The sequence below is a fragment of the Rattus norvegicus genome, chromosome 1 (genome assembly GCF_021556685.1).
Source record: "Rattus norvegicus strain SHRSP/BbbUtx chromosome 1, alternate assembly SHRSP_T2T, whole genome shotgun sequence".
NCBI lineage: Eukaryota > Metazoa > Chordata > Mammalia > Rodentia > Muridae > Rattus > Rattus norvegicus.
This window is the reverse complement of record NC_141534.1, coordinates 195,118,333-195,134,777: the sequence shown is the minus strand read 5'-3', so window position 1 is coordinate 195,134,777 and position 16,445 is coordinate 195,118,333. Positions and strand designations below refer to the sequence as shown.

Genomic DNA, 16,445 nt, shown 5'->3' with positions numbered 1-16,445 from the left:
GAGTGCTGGGATTAAAAGTGCAGGACGCCTAGATTGCAGGATGATTTTCTAACAACTTTTTTCCGTAATGAAAACAAGTAATTTATAGTTTTTTTTTGCTTTCTATCATTGTAAAGCACTGGTCTTTTCTCATCAGGCTTGACTTTAATAACTTGCAAAACAAAGTTCTAAACTTTGCTAAGTAGGTTTGTTGTTGGTATACAGGAGATAACTATTCTGAAATTAGTCAAAATAAAGTAGTCATATAATTAGGAACCAAGAGTCTTCCTACGAGAATATGAAATCGGGAACTAGAGGAAGAACCCTACAGGCAAAATTAGGGCAATGGTGGAAAATAGATTAAAAATATAATTTTATATTTTCCAGGTTTGATCTCTAAAAGGACCCCCAAATAGAACCTAGTATACAGCGTCTAAATGCTGATTTCTGCTGCAAACAAAGGAACCAGGGATCTTTGGGAAAATGACCAAGGACAAGAATAACGAGATAGGGATCACAATATGGGCCTCCTCATGTTCCATTCACTCCACAGACTTTAAATATGTAGGTTTCACTACATGTTCATTATACTCTACCAGAACATATTTTAAAGGTGACAGTAGGACTTGGGACATTAGCTTAGCTGTTGAGTGCTTGCCCAGCATGCATAAGGCCAAACTGAACTACAAGCACTGAACAAAAAAGAGCCAAAACCAGAGATGGGTATAAAGATTCAGCATATAAATTATTCACATTATGAGGACTATTGGACGTGACACAGCTGCTTTTGAGTCACTGTGCTCTTGTGTAAAACCCCATAAACTCAGTGGTTAGTGACTTCCTTTGGTTTGCTAATGCCCTGTCTTGGGTGAACGAGTGCTTACATCTCTCCAGGAAAGTCAATGCAATTGGCATGTAAACAGGGACCCACAAACCCAACCATAAGCTGGGAGGTGTGGTTCCATACTCCTACTATGGGGACCAGACATCCTTCTGAAATGGGTCTCAGTATGGCATCTGCAGGGGTTGGGGGGAGCTAGCTATCCTGATTACTATACCCCAGTGTGGTAGGGAATAACCTGCCCCCTTGCTGTGGTGGCAGATGCATGTTCCCTGCAATAAATAAGAAGTGCAACCAAAGCTCAGAATTCTGAAAGAAGGGCGTCTAGGAGAGGAAACTCCAGGTTGACCAGCTGTCATCTCATTTGTTATAGGGTAGCATGTCTCCTTGCTGAATGGGGTCTGCTACAAGTATGGGGACACTTCAACATGGCTGATGGGCTGGAAAATGTTACACCCCTCAAAGTATTGTGTGCTTGATGGGATGGTAAGCAGGCTGTGGTGCTAGTTATGTGGGTAATAAGACACAACCAAGGCTCAGAAGAACTTGCTTGTGTAAGGAGGTATTATAAGGAGGCAAAGATAAGCCTTCCAAACTAGCTTCTGACTTGACAGGAAATGTGAGAAACTGGAGGGTTAGTATATATTGGCTTGCTATTTCTCAGAGCTAGCAAGATGGAAAGAGAGTACAAACTAGTTCCTTATATTCCTGAGTTCCAAAATCAAAGAGGGAGAGAGGCAGAAGAGATTCCATGACCTTTAATACAGAAAATAGGGAAAATTCATTAATTCAGCATACATGTGGGGGCACTTAGTAACAAGTCCAGTACAGACAACTATAACCAGGGAAAACTACATTTGACCTGCTTGAATGGAAAATGACTTTTAAAATTACGTTACTTGTATGTGTGTACATGTATGCAGGTCACAGAGTATGTGTGGTCAGCAGACATGTTGCAGCTGGCTCCTTCTGCAATGTGGGTCTCAAGGACCAAAGTTAGGCCGTCAGGTTTGGTAATAGAAAGTTTTACTCTGAGCTCTTTTTTTGGCCCTGGAAAAGATTTTTAAGCAAGAAATAGAACTTTCTCCTAATAGCCGGCTGAATAAAGTTGTGAGATGTGGGACTGGATGGAATATGAAGTGTGTAAAAGAAACCAAATAATGTAAATTTGCATAATCTGAGGCAATAAAAAGGGAAAAGAATCTCTGGTGGATTAGTTGATATGAAACACCAGCTTGGTTATCGCTGGCTAAAGCTCTCTAAAGATCAGCTTCTGGAGGACAACAGAAAACTGAGACATTATTAGGACAGTCATGCTTAGTGCCAAGTGTACTGGGCCTGAAAGGACTGTTTCCATAGGATCATGAGAGGGAAAACAAGTCAGGAAGGACCTCAGGGCTGGTCGGTATCTTTCTCGCAGAGCCTCATGGTGAGGCATGTAAATCAAGTTTATAAGGTGTAAAACAATCAAAGGGAAGGACGAAAAGGCAGAGGGGTCTGTCCTATCACTTAAAGATCACCGCACCCAAGCTTGGTGACATATCTGTCAGTACATGTGAAGTGGAGGAAGGAGGTCAAGGCCATCCTTAACTGAGCCAGCCTGGTATACATGAACAAATCTTAAAAGATACAGTTCAGTGGTGTACTGATGATGTGAGTCAATTCCTAGGTCCCATGTGGTATATGAAAATCAATTCCTGAATACTGTCCTCTTATTTCTGTGTGCATGCCGCACTGGAACCCTCCCCATACAACACACAAAATCAATAAAAATGGAGACTGGAGAGATGAGCCAGTGGTTAAGACACTGGCTGCTCGTGTAGATGACTTAGGTTTGGTTCCCAGCACCCACATGGTGGCTTACAATATCCCTTAACTTCAGTTCCAGATGATCTCCCTGGACAGCAAGCAAGCATGTGGCACACATATGAACACACATAGACAAAATTTAATCATTTAAAAATTTAAAGTCCATCTGTAATAAAAAATTACATTTTTATCAAGACAGCATTCCTATGTAAAATAAAAAGCCAAAAGCATGAGCAACAGCTTACCAAGGTCTTTCCTAGTGGTAGGCAATTATCCTCCCCAGAGCACATTACTCCATACGAAAAAGTAAAGAGGACGGAGTTTAATTCAGTTAGGTACAGTCAACAGAGAGATGCTGGACACAACCCAAGTTCAGAGCCTGTCAGACACTGGAAGCTGGCTCCAGTGGCAAGTAAGTGTAGTAGGCTAACACATGCATCTGCTAACCTTCCACTTAGCTTTGGCCCAGACCAAGTAATGCTTAGCCGTACCTGAGTCCATTCAGGATGCACGGGTGATGTCTCAGCGTAAAGGCAAAGCCCTAGGAGGAGAGGAAATGGCTCATGGGAAATGAAGTGGTGGTCTTCTGTCTGTGCTCCATACCCAACACTGCTTTCTTGATGAATTGATTCAAATCCATTGTATTGGACTATTTGACCTATGGTGTTTTCAGAGTTCCCTTTGATGGAAAGGACTTCGGGGAGCCTGCCAATCCTCTGCGATAAAAGTTTCATTCTATGTTAGCTCTTGAATGCCTTATAGACTTCGAAAACAACTGGAGGGACAGTAAAAACTACAGTGAAATAATTTCTACAGGAGCACCCAGCACAGTGGTTGGAAAAACAAAAAACAAACCTCTCTGAAGCTATAAAGTTTATTAGATGAAAATCCTGGTGCTAGGGATGGAGCACATTCCCAGAGATGTTGCCAGAAAAGCCTCTGGGGCCCTGAAAAACATAAATGCCACTGTTACTGCTATTGGTTGCAGCAAGTCAATTGCTGAAACACCACATTGGTTATAAGATATGAGAAATTAACTGGATTGAGCTGTGAGCCCAACTGCTGCTAGCTAGCTTTAAAAATAAAGCACATCAGAAGGTGTAAGGTAGACACCTGGACGGTAATTTTTGCTTATATCCATAGGTTATGGCTACTGTTAGTCTCAGTTACAAAAGGAAACTTTGGATTTTTTTTACTTTAAATTATGTGTATGTACACGTCTGTGTACTTAAGTGCAGCTGCCTGTGGAGGTCAGAGAGCATCAGATGCCTAGAGCTGTTTCTAAGCTGGCAAACATGAATGCAGGGAACTGAACTCAGATCCTCTGGTACAAGCTCTTAACTGAGAAGCACCTGTCTATCCGGGAAACTTTTCCCAGCAGGTAGCAGACATTCAGAGCCAGTCAAGCTTCTAAAAAAAAAAGTGACCATTTCTGTGGCACAGTGGCAATTCGAAACCATAAATGGAAGGAATGACAGACATTGCTGTCATTCTACCCTGCTCCCCCAAAACAAAATCTCAGGGAATATCCTCAAAAATTTCATAAAAAGAAGGCATCAGAAGAACTAAAGAGGTAGTGTTGTGCAGCTCTTCTCTTACAGCTCAGAGTCTCCCCTCAAGAGAAAGGAGGCATTTAAGAACGAGGAAGACTCAGGAAGTCCTTTTCTTTGGCTATACCAATTAGTAAGCAATTACTAAGGAGAAAATCTCTTGGTCAAGGAGTTCCAGGGATGCAGCTTTCGTGAGACTCTGCCCATGGTGATGTGGACTTTTTAGTGATGTAGCTACCTATGTTCTGTAAATAATCCCAATATAAACCCACTGGTTCATTATATGAGACTTGGATCGATTCCTTGGTCTATTGTTGGTGAACATATTCACGACTCCTCAGACAGACTTAAACATTTTCGAACACTGAAGAGAGCCATCATGTGCCATCCCTCCTTCCCCATCAGTGTGTTCACCTCTAATTCGCATAGCTCTACTCTTTCCTGAATTATGGTAGTCACAAAAACATTCTATTTGTGAGGTACACAAGCTTCCAAAGACTTGAGCCAGGCAAGTTGTTGCCTGGGAAGCAGACAGGTTGAGGCCAGCCTGGTCTGAAAACTTGAATTCCAGGACAACCAGTGTTACACAGTGAGCTACATTTTGAAACCCTGTCTCAAATAGGGTATGTGTGTATAAGAATATCCATAGTAGCAGTTTTATAACTTTTATGAATTGGAAACACTCCCTATGCTTCCATCAGATAATGAACAAATTATACTATATTCATATTACATAGCAACAAATTACAGCTATACATCATACTTATTATACAATGATAACAGCAAAGACAAAAAGATAACAGGACCCGATCTTTATAAAGACACTTAATTTTTATTTATGTGTACGTTCACAGCAGCCAGAGTGTTGAATTCCCTGGAAGTGGAGTTTTGAACTGCTGGATAGGCATGTTGGGAACCAAACTTGGGTTCCCTGCAAGAGCAGCAAGTGCTTGTAACTCCTGAGTCATTTTTCTAGCCCCTTTGAGGAAGAGGCTCTTGTATTCCATTAAGATTTGCTGGGCTGGAGAGATGGCTGCACTTGCTGATTTTCTAGAGGTCCTGAGTTCAAATTCCCACCACTCACATGGTGTCTCATGACCATCTATATACAAAGAATTTGATGCTGTTTTCTGGCATCCAGGTGTACATGCAGCACAGCACTCACACCCATAAAATAAATAAAAACCATTCCTGTCTGAATTTTTTGCATGTGCATTATCTATAGAGATCGGAAGGCACTGGAAATCGCTGGAACTGCCATTATCAAGGTATGAACCATCATGAAGACAAGGGGGGACTCAAGTCTTCTGCAGGAGTTAGTGCTTTGATATGTGGAATGTCTCTCCAGCCATCGTGTACCCCATTTTTTTTTCTGGAGCTGGGGACCAAACCCAGGGCCTTGTGCTTGCTACAAACGCTCTACCACTGAGCTAAATCCCCAACCCCCATGTATCCCATTTTTAACATTTATTTATCCCTTAGTTGGCTGACTACATTTCTATAAAGCAGATGCAGGCAAAATTAAGATACATTGTGAGAAGTAAGAATAGTAGTTATTTGTGATAAGAAATGATTAAGAGTATATATTAAGTTTTTTACAGTGCTGACAGCAATCAATTTGGATAGCTTTCAGGTATTGGCTAGGTGTTAATTTAAACTTTATGTTTGTTTGGGAACCTGCTTATGGAGTATATTTTAAAACTTAAAAAAACAAAACAAAACAAAAAAACCCTACTGAAGCAGAGTGGGGTAGTGCACCTGAGTGCACTGTAGCGCTCAGGAATGGAAGCAGGAGGATCAGGACTGAGGCTAGTATGGGCTATGTGGTAAGGTCTTGTCATTTCAGAAAACAAAACAGCAGCAACTTAAAAACGAAAAAACTAGTCAAGTATGATGGTATACACCAGTAAGCCCAGTACTTGCACAGCAACTTGGAGTGACAGCCTGACTCAATAAAACAAAACCAGGCTCATATCCCATCCTTAAATATTTAAGATACTATCAGGAGTCTCAATATAAAGAATAGAAAATGTATTTAATCCTGTAACTGTCAATAATAGGTAGGGTGGTAGTTCCTGTAATCCAATCTCTTCACCCCTCTGGAACCAAACTGTCTGAATTCAATCATACTTTTTCTATTTTCTAGCGTTAGGGCCTAGGACACATATACCCATTTCCTCAACTATAAAGAAAAATGGCACTTACTGCTGAGTCATTGTGAGGCCTCAGAAGAAACAAACAGTGCCTGGAGCACAGCCTAGCAGTAATTACTTAGTGAGCAGTGTGCTAGCTACTACTACTAGTCTTTTTGTCTGACTTTAGGTTCATGGCTTATAAGAAGCTTGGATTTTGGGGTTGGGGATTTAGCTCAGTGGTAGAGCGTTTGCCTAGCAAGCGCAAGGCCCTGGGATCGGTCCCCAGCTCCAAAAAAAAAAAAAAAAAAAAAAAGCTTGGATTTTTTCCAAGGAAAATTTCCAAAACAAAAGAACCCTCAAACCCCCAACCTTTTCTTCTCTTGGAGCAATGAGATAGAATTAGAGGCCAGATGCAGGCTTATCATTTAGATGTCTTGCCTTCACCAAAGACCCAGGGGAAAAGCAGGAAAAAGAACAATTAGACAGCATTTCACCACCAAAAAAGATTTTTATTATAAAACAAATTCTAATAAAATCAAGACTGGTTTTCATCCCTTTCTCTGAATGGAGGCTCCTAGGAGGAAAGGCAAGGGAGACGAAGCAGAGGATAATGAAAGAACAGAGCAGGCTGACCTCCCCTTGAGTCTTAGGTGCTTTAAAGAGCCTAGGTGAGCTCTTCCAATGGCTCCCGAGAAGGGCAACATCCTTCCAGACAGGACCACGAACCACTCCTGTCACCAGAACTGAGCACTGCCGAACTGTTGGATTGGATCCAGGTCTTGACTGTCTCTCAGCAAAGGCCACCCAGGCCTACTCAGCCTGAGCAATGGTGTAGGAGAGCAGCCACAGTAGCAGGGGACCCAGAAAAAGGACAGCAAACCAGACAGCAAAACTGGCCACAATGAGTCTCCGGGCCCGGGCCCCCAAGTACATGGCCTCCTCCGAATGGCCTGCCTTATGCCGCTCTTCTGCCTGTTGGGGGCAGGTTCTTGGTTAGATTCTTCCCCTGCTTCTGTCCCAAAGTACCCATTGCCCCATTTCATTTCTTAATCTATCTCATAGCTCAGAACCACACACATAAACATTTTACAACCTTTCCTTTTCTTTCTTGTCTTATCTGCAATACAAACTGGCCACGGTTAGGTCACAAGACTGCATTTTTAATGACTCTGGTCTGTTCTGTGGTTTGAGATGGAACCCAAGGGCCTGTGCATACTAGCCAAGTACTCTGCTGAATTACATTTCTAGACTGGAAAATACTTTGTATTCCTTCTTTTTTTTTTTTTTTCTTTTTTTTTTTTTCTCTATTCTTTTTTTCGGAGCTGGGGACCGAACCCAGGGCCTTGAGCTTGCTAGGCAAGTGCTCTACCACTGAGCTAAATCCCCAACCCGTATTCCTTCTTTTTTTAATAGTATAGAATAGAGTTTATTCAGGGCATGAGGAGGGGAGTTGGGAAGGTAGTAGAGGCAGGGAGAAGGAGGGAGGGAGGGGAGGGAAGGGAGTGGTAGAGGCAGGCCATGAGCACATGGGGTGGGGAGCAGAATGGGGAGAGGGGGAAGGGGAGAGAGGAGAGAGCGAGAGCAAGAAGGCAAGAGTCCCATTCTTTTCTATTTGTCCGACATTCATTTTCTCTCTCATGGTCCAAAAGGCACCATCATTTTCATCATGAAGGATTGCTTTTATGATTTTTGACCCAGTAAAATTCTTATGATGACAGAAAATGTTTCTGTCAAGATACATCCAGGTAGTGAGAAAATTCCAGAATGATGTTTAAATTAGTTTGAATAGCCTAGGTATATGTGTATGTTGATCCACTTTTCATGGGCAGGACTCTGGGCTCAATTCCTAGTAATGCCACCTCCACCCTAACCACAAAAAAAGAAAAAGAAAAAAAGAAGGTGCAGATTGTTCTCTAACAACTAACCACACTGCTCCTTCCACACGATGGATATTTTTGTTACCATGATTTAATAGTCTGCCTGCCTGTAGTCTTGCTCCCTTGTGATTCACTGTCAATGGAGGGTTTGAGAGTAGACCTTTCTGAAACACAAATCTGGCCATGTCACTCCTCTGAAAAAAATTTAAATTGCTATTATTCAGGATAAAGTTAACATGCCCAAGTACAGAATTGGAGGCCTTCAGGAATCTGGTTCCTTTGATGTCAATTCTCAATATTCCTTATTTAACCTCTGTACACATTGCTGCCTTTATTGGGATTGTCCTTCCATCCGCATACACTCACCCTTTCTTAAACTGTCATCTTTTTGATGCGTTGGTAGCCATTTACTAACAGAGATGCCGTACTCCTACCCTCCTCCCCAGGTACATCTTTCCTTGTTCCTATGCCTCTCCTGTACCACAGCATTGATGAGCTGAATTCTAATTATCCATTTTCACAACTACTGCTTTCATAAGACATGGATTCTTTGAAAGTGTCCTTACTCTGGCACTAAGCCCGAACTAAGCATCAACAGATATTTAGTGATCCGTTTAATTAATTGTACACAGGTCAGATACAGTCATTTCATTATACCCACCCATTCCCACAGGAATTTTATTCCTCACCTTGATGGCAAACACAAGAGCCATGATTCCCAGGCAAGAACAGCCACAGATAATGCTAATAGCTGCCAAGTGTGGGAGGCGGAGCCAGCAGCAGTGGATAGGGGATGGAGAATGAGCAGTTTCCATGTTGCTCATCAAGCTCTCCGCTGCCTTCTCCTCGTCCTCCATCACCTGTGGGCGATATAGTCAAGGCACTTTTAAGCCCAACAAATAAGGTTTTGCTTGGGCACGGTGACTCCACCCTTCTCAAAGCATGCTGTCTAGTGTCCTAACCCCATACTCAGGAATGCTGTCTTACTGGGAAGTTCCTCCAGTGACTCAGAACAGAAGATTAAATACATGTTTAGAACCCTTTTCATCAATTTAAGATTCTGAATCTTTTGAAGGGGCAAACATGTGTAAATGTACTTACTCTTCAACAAGTACAGAGAAGGAAACTGACCTAGATACCAAGAAACGGGAGAGAAATTGATCTTAAAACTTTACGACTAGGTAGCTTTTCTTTATTTTGTTTTGACACAGGGTCTCATTATGCAGACCCTCCCTAGCTGGCCTACAACTCAGTATATAGACAAGGCTGTCCTCAAATTCAGAGACTGCCTGCCTCTGGCTTTGTGCTTAGTTTACTTATTTTGACAGTTTCTCTGTTCAGCCCTGGCTGTCCTAGGACTCGATATGTAGATCAGGCTGGCCTAGAATTCAGAGATCCACCTGCCTCTGCCTCCTGAGTGCTGGGATTAAAGGCATATACCACCAACCTGGGCATGAATAGTTCTGAGGATGAAGGAAAGGCAAGATCATATGGTTAAGTTCTTTCTGATGTTTATAAAAACAAAACAAAAACTTAAAAACCCACACCTAACCCAGGAGTGGTGTCAGACATCTATAATACCAACTTGTAGAAAGACCAAGAAGTTCAAGGCCAGCATTGCTAGCTCAGAATCTGAGGATACATGAAATCTAGCCTCAAAGCAAACCCCTGAACATGAGATGCCTCCTTGGCTATCTACACTTTCTTGCCACCTCTCTCCATTTTATCTCAGACCACACGACTCATCAGATTAGCAGAGTCCAAATGACTTCACCCACAGAGACCTACACAATGCCTTCTTTACTCAGGCTCTCTGGCACACCAAACATCTTTCCACCTTCATGTCCTATCATTATCCTACAGCCCACACATATCCCTACCACAAGTAACAAAAATGCAGAGATTTGAGAGCAAAAGGATGTGGCAAAGTTGCAATAGCAAATGAGAAGAGCCCAAGAGAGGGCACAGGTCAGAAACTATAAATATAAGCAGATTCTTACCTGGCCCATAGGCTTTGAGAACTGTGAGTTTCGGCTCCTGCCTCAGGTTTTGATTTGGGTTGGGTGGAGATGAAGCTGACTCATGGCTCCAGGCCAAGCAAGCCAAGGTCGAGTTGTGGGGCCAGCCACCATGTGAAGAGCCCAGGGAGCTAGGAAGGGGCATGGCCAACTCAAACCAGTTTGGCTAGATGGAGAGCAGAGGAGGGCTAAGGCATGAGCAAATGGAGGATGCCTGCTTTCTGAAGATAGGAGTGTAAGGAAGCACCTGAGCAAGGAGACTGAAAGGGAACTCCCAGACGTCGGAGAGCCGAGGGAAAGTGCAAGAGTCAGAGAAAAGAGTTTATCTGGGTGGTCTAAAAGACTACACAGCCTACCAGATCAGACTTGACAATCTTTCCTTTTTGGGGGGAGGGAGGGCTGGGAGAGGGATTAAGTTCTGTTTCAAGGGTATAGAATCTTGGATTGGAGATCAGGCATAAAGTCATTGCAAGAGGGAGGTGAAAAATGACGTCCAAGTTCCCACCCAACCCTCCACCAGACCAGAAAATCAGAAGCCTCCTTACACGGATGCTTGTACAGAAACTAAGTTTATTATTTTTTTTTTTTCTTAAAAAAAAAAGAAAAAAAAAGAAAAAAAAAAAAAAAGAAAAAAACAAACCCACCCCACCTCATTGAAAAGCCCCTCCCCCCTTTCCCTAAGGGTTTGAGGCTGTGAAAGACAGCTGGGGAATCAAGTACAAGGGGGTGGGGACAGAAACTATCTTGCCACCCTTAACACTGCCCAGCCATATGGGATAGGAGAGAAGGGGGGTTATGACAAGCCCCATTTCCATGACAACCAGTAACCTACCCCCTACTTTGGTGGAAAGGAAGACAGCCCCCTATGTCTCCCTGGAGGCTTTTTCCCTCAAAGACTTCAAGTAGTGGTTAACAGAGTCAGGCCTGGGCATGGGGAAGCCGCCATGGTAGGATACCTAAGTGAAGGGGCTGCCCACTCACGTCTTGGCCTTTCGACCTCTGTGACTAATAGTAGGGATAGACAGGTGTGGAGGAGCACTACTACGCAGGATACGCTGGTCCCCTTGGTTGGTGGTCCCAACGAGCCTGCGGGGACCAGTTCGACGGCGTGGGGTTCCATCTCCTTCCTCCTCGTCACCTGAGGCTTCTGCCTCTGACTCCTCTACTGAACCCTCAGGCCCCAAGGGACTTGGGGGCTGCAAACGGCCCCGTTTTGCCATCCCAGAACTCCCAACTGGAGCCCCTGATCTTTTTCGAGGCATTTTCTCAGTTTCTAGTGGGGGGACTAGAGACCCTGGACGCAGGCGGGTTGAACGAAATTTGGGAGTTAACGAGACCACAGGCGGTGTCAGTTCTAACCCACTTGGCCCACTATCTGCTAAATCCAGGTCATCCTGAATTACAGCCATCACCATGGACCCTTCACTCTTTCGTCCCCGCATCCCCTCAGCTTCAAGCCGTAATCGGGCCAGGCGGGTGAGAGGGCGGCTTCCATCCTCATCAGAGGAACTGCCTTCACTCTCCGCCTGGCCTAGGGGTTGGCGCTGCACTCCCAGTCCACAACTCTCAAGAACAGAAGAGCTATCAGGGTCCAAGACAGGGTGTTGGCTGGGTCTCGGTGATGGTGGATTCTTGGGAGGTCGGCCCCGCTTCCGCTTCGGTGGGGATGTTGAAATGGTGACAGTGGTGACAGTGTTGGCGACAGCAGTGGGACAGGCTAGGAGTGGGGTAAGGGTTGCTGGGAAAGGGAGTGGCTGTGTCCGGCTCTCTAAATTGCCATCCCCTGGAGAAGATATGGTCCCAGGAATGGGCAAATCCCTTGCTTTAGGGGGACGCCCACGCCGTCTTTTCTCCACAGGTGATAGGATGATGGGCTCTGGTTTGTGAACTGGCTGGGGTGCAAGAGGCTGGGGCTTGAGGTCAGGCTCCGCAGCAGTTGCAGTTACAGTTTCAGGCCCAGGGATTGGGTCGACCCCATTGGTTTTCCCCTTAGAGATGGATGAAGGTGCCTCATCCACCCCTCTCCCAGCATCTGCCGGAGATCTGTTCTTCTTGGGAGGCCTCCCCCTCCGCCGTTTCACAGCAGGTGGAGTGATGGCAAGCTTTGCTCCTTCTCCATTCTCTGGGCTGCCCCCACCAGTTATCCCCAGTTCATTGTGACGACAAGCTATGAAGGTATGCTGGGTTGGGGTAGATAGTGAAGATGTAGGAGCAGCTTCACAGGGCCCACTGCTAGGAGGTGAGGATTCTGGCCCTGACATACTGTGGATCGATGGGCTTCTTGGACTGGCGCTAACTTCAGATACCCCAGGTACTAGGGTGCTGGCAGTTGCCCGATGTCGCCGTCGCTTTACAAGTTCTTTTTCCTCCACCACAGTTACTAGCCTTCCCGGCAGCTTTCGAAGCACTTTGGGACCTGGGGGTTGTCCTGTCCTACCAGACCCCTGACCCCTGATTTCTACATCAGCACTGGTTCGTCGCCGTGGAGGGCGGGCAGGCAAAGGACCCTCAGGAGAGGAGGTGGCTGAAGATGAGGTTGATGGGGCTGTAACCTCAGCTCTAACAAGTTCTTGTGGCTTTTCTGAGTTGGAGACTGGGGTCTGAACCTCTCTTGTATCTTCCAAGTTCCTGTGAGTCTCCAATAGCTGAAGTGGCTCATCAGATGCTGCTGAGGGTGGGAGTTCCAGCCCATTGCTCTCACTCAGACTCACGGTCAACTCCCCACCACCAGGTAGCAGTGTGCGATTGGTCCCCTCCACAGAACCCGGCACCTCCTGCTCCTGATCATCCGGGATGCTCTCAGCTTCCAGAGTTGAACTGGGTGCAGGAATTAAAGGAAGATTCTTCTCTGATTCAGGCAGGACATCAACAGCTACTGGCAAAAGATCGTTTGGAGGCACAAGACTAACCAGGGAAGCTTCAGAATTGGTCATTCCAGGCAGCTCTAGAGACTCCACAGGTGCCAACTCTTGTGTACACACCTCTACTTCCCCTGAGTCCAAGAGGAGGTTGGTAACCCCAGGAGAGATGGGAACAGGAAGGGAATCAAGTGGGGCTGGTGAAGAAGAGGTTAATAGAGAGGTTTGAGCTGGTAAGGGGGTACAAGTGGGTAGAGGGGTACAGGCAGAAGGAGGGGTAGAAGCAGGAGAAGAACAAGGAGGAAGTTGAAGCAGAGGTGCAGGAGAAGGCAAGATATGAACAGGAAGAATGGTTACTGGATTTGGGGCTGAAATGGGTATTGGAGCTGTGGCTAGGGAAGAAGTTATAGCAGAAGCAGGAGCAGAAGCAACTGAAGCAGCAGGAGCAGGAGGAGGAGGAGCAGGAGAAGGAGCAGGAGGAGAAGGAGCAGGAGGAGGAGGAGGAACAGGAGGAAGAACAGGAGGAAGAACAGGAGGAGGAGGAGCAGGAGGAGCAGGAGCAGGAGCAGGAGCAGGAGAAGCAGCAGGAGGGGGAGCAGGAGGAGCAGGAGGAGGAGCAGGTCTAGGCCTGGGAATTCGTTCTCTCACAGGGCTGCATCGGGGAGGCACGAAGGTGTTGCAGGTTTGATGGGAAGATGTAACAGGAGTGTGGTTTGCTCCTTGAGTTTCGGCCCGAGCTCCACGAAGACGTTCACTGACGCGAGTCCCCAGCCTCTCAGGAGCCTTGACTTTCTTGCTACGCCGGTGGCTGACTCCACTAGTTGCACAAGACATTTCGTCCCCAGCCCCTGGCCCTTCTTCTTCCTCTTGGGGTAGTCGAAACACCTCCTCCTTCGCTTGGTCCAGGTCTTTTCGGGCAGCTTCCACTTGTTCCTATCAACAACATAGCCCAGTGGTGTCAGGAAGAGACAGAGCAGAGCAAGGCATGGTAGGAAAACAGCTTTCCACTATCTTGATCCCCTTACTTCCTACTTAAGACTTACTTCTGCCTGTTTGAGCTCCTCTCGGCTTACTTCCTCCAATGAAGCTTCTAGGAACTTCATGGCATAGCGCTCAATGGGAGTCAGCTGAAGGGAGGATAAAAGTTGATAAACATAAGAACCTGGAATTCAGGGTCTATCACCATTATTTACTACCACCAGGAAAGATGGGGGGGTGGGGGGTGGGGGGTAGTCCTGGCTACGTTATGACCGATGCGGACAAAAGGTAGTGGATCCAACACTGACCTGTTCTACAAGGGCAGCAATTTCCTGTTCAGCTCTGGACATCTCTTCGTCCTCAGCACCAGGCCCCGGTCGACTAGCCTCCTCTCCCTCACCAGCAGGAAACCCCTCGTTCTCATTAAATTCTGCAAGCTCAGCCACTTGTTCAGCTTTGGCCTGAGTGGCTGCACGGATATCTTCTTCATCTTCTGCCCGACACAATGCCTTCGAGGTACACAGAAAACAAAGCACATATAAATAAGAAATTTAAGAACATGGAGGCCAGAAAGATGGCTCAGTGGGTAAAAGGCAATTGCCCAGCAAGCCTGATAACCTGTATCCTCAGAATCCACAGTAGAAGGAGATGGGTTAGAGAAAGTTGTTCTCTTACCTCCATATACATGTTGTAGCACATACTGCTTATAATGAACAATAAAAATTTTTTTTTTCAAAGAGAAAAGAGGAGGGAGAAGAGCCCCTTTGACCTCTCACAGTACCTACACATAGACACGTAACTAAAAATACAAAAAAAAATCTTAGAAAACACCCTCCCCACCCAAATTTTCTAGGCATGTTGCAGGTATATGTCCATATACTCAGCCCTCAGGAGGGAGAAATGGGATCGTTGCAAGTTTGAGGTCAGCCTGCTCTATATAGAATGTTCCAGGTCAACCAGACACATGACAAGACCCTGTCTCAAAACAAAACAAAATAAAGTTACATCTTTTAATTTACATTTTATTTATGACGAGAGTAACAAGCTATGTGGCCCTGGCTGGCTTGGAATACACTGTGTAGATCAAGTTGTCTTTAAATTTAGAGTCCCGGGGTTGGGGATTTAGCTCAGTGGTAGAGCGCTTGCCTAGGAAGCGCAAGGCCCTGGGTTCGGTCCCCAGCTCCGAAAAAAAGAACCAAAAAAAAAAAAAAAAAAAAAAAATTAGAGTCCCATTACTACTACCTCCAGTATGCCTGCCATTTAATTCCTGGAGAAACACTTGAGGCATTTGGGTGTGGCAGTACACACTGTTGATTCCAGCTCTCAGGAGGCAATGGTAGGTAGATCTGCATTCTAAGCCAGCCTGGTCTAAATAAAGAGATCCAAGGCAGCCAGGTCTACATATTTGAGACCTATCTCAAATTAAAAAAAAAAAAATTAATTAAAAAAATTGAATCTGAGGGGTTGGGGATTTAGCTCAGTGGTAGAGTGCTTGCCTAGCAAGCGCAAGGCCCTGGGTTCGGTCCCCAGCTCCGAAAAAAAGAAAAAAAAATTGAATCTGGGTTTATATAAAAACAGATTTACTCTAGCTGTGGTGGTGCTCTAAGCACTAATCCTAGTACTAAGAAGGCAGAGGCAGGTGGCTCTTTGTGAGTTCTAGGCCAGCTCTGCCTACATAGAGTTCCAGGGTGGCCAGGACACAGAGAAACCCTGTCTTGAAAAACAAACAAGCAAACACCAAACAGATTTATAAATCAACTCAGCAATGTTCTGGAACACCAGATTTATCAAAGCAGCTCAATGCTCAACACATGACACAATGGATTTCACTAGCTCTCTCATTAAGGACTCTATTTTAAAGTCCTTTATCTCTGCTTCTTTTCCTTTATAATCAGCCTTAGAGTTACCTTTTAAAAAATGTAGGAATAGGTCAAGGAAGGGTGTAGCTGGTGGAGTACTTGCCTGAATGCAAGCTTCCAGAAACGAAACCATGAAGTAAGGCCTGGAGAGATGGCTTTGAATTCCTACTGCGCTTGTAAAAGATCCTTTCAATTCCCAGTACTTACTCTGAGTGACTCATAACACCCTGTACACTAGTAGCTCCAGGGATTCCAATGCTCCCTTCTGGACTATGTGAGCACTTGCACCCATGTACGTACACACACACACACACACACACACACACACACACACACACACACACACACACCTTACCATTAATTAGATTCACATCAAATGCACCAAGAGAAGCTACCTACCTATGGGCCACTGAATTAGCTTAGTGGGTTAAATGCACTTGTCACTAAACCTGATGACAAGAGTTGTATCTTTGAAATTTATATTTAAAAGGAGATCACTGATTCCCACAAAACCTATTGAGCTGTCCTCTAACCTCCAAAT

At 45.1% G+C, this 16,445-nt stretch overlaps 2 protein-coding genes across 12 annotated transcripts in view; both read right to left on the bottom strand.

The window, feature by feature from the left end:
- Window positions 1–6,802: 6,802 nt before the first annotated feature.
- Tmem265 (transmembrane protein 265) lies at window positions 6,803–10,699 on the bottom strand. Its single transcript, NM_001304268.1, has 3 exons — window positions 10,192–10,699; window positions 8,881–9,051; window positions 6,803–7,286 (listed from the first exon to the last, which is right to left on the bottom strand). The coding sequence occupies exons 2-3, from the start codon at window positions 9,046–9,048 to the stop codon at window positions 7,125–7,127; spliced, it is 330 nt and encodes a 109-aa protein (NP_001291197.1). The 5' UTR covers window positions 9,049–9,051; window positions 10,192–10,699; the 3' UTR covers window positions 6,803–7,124.
- Window positions 10,700–10,759: 60 nt separating this feature from the next.
- The window catches only part of Srcap (Snf2-related CREBBP activator protein), a 49,099-nt gene continuing 43,413 nt past the window's right edge, over window positions 10,760–16,445 (bottom strand). For all 11 annotated transcript variants that reach the window (XR_015630641.1, XM_087572236.1, XM_087572221.1 and 8 more), the window contains 3 exons: window positions 14,354–14,554; window positions 14,111–14,194; window positions 10,760–14,000 (listed from right to left, as the gene is read on the bottom strand). Coding sequence is in view for 10 of the 11 variants with exons in the window: in XM_087572236.1 (XP_087428362.1) it covers window positions 11,187–14,000; window positions 14,111–14,194; window positions 14,354–14,554 (3,099 nt within the window). In the remaining variant the exon portion in view is untranslated. The remainder of the gene's footprint in view (window positions 14,001–14,110; window positions 14,195–14,353; window positions 14,555–16,445) is intronic.

Coding starts and splice junctions, on each gene's coding strand:
- Tmem265 (NM_001304268.1), bottom strand. CDS start 9,048: ATGGAGGACGAGGAGAAGGCAGCGGAGAGCTTGATGAGCAACATGGAA. Junction 7,287..8,880: donor CTCTTGTGTTTGCCATCAAG/GTGAGGAATAAA, acceptor TGCCCCCAACAG/GCAGAAGAGCGGCATAAGGC.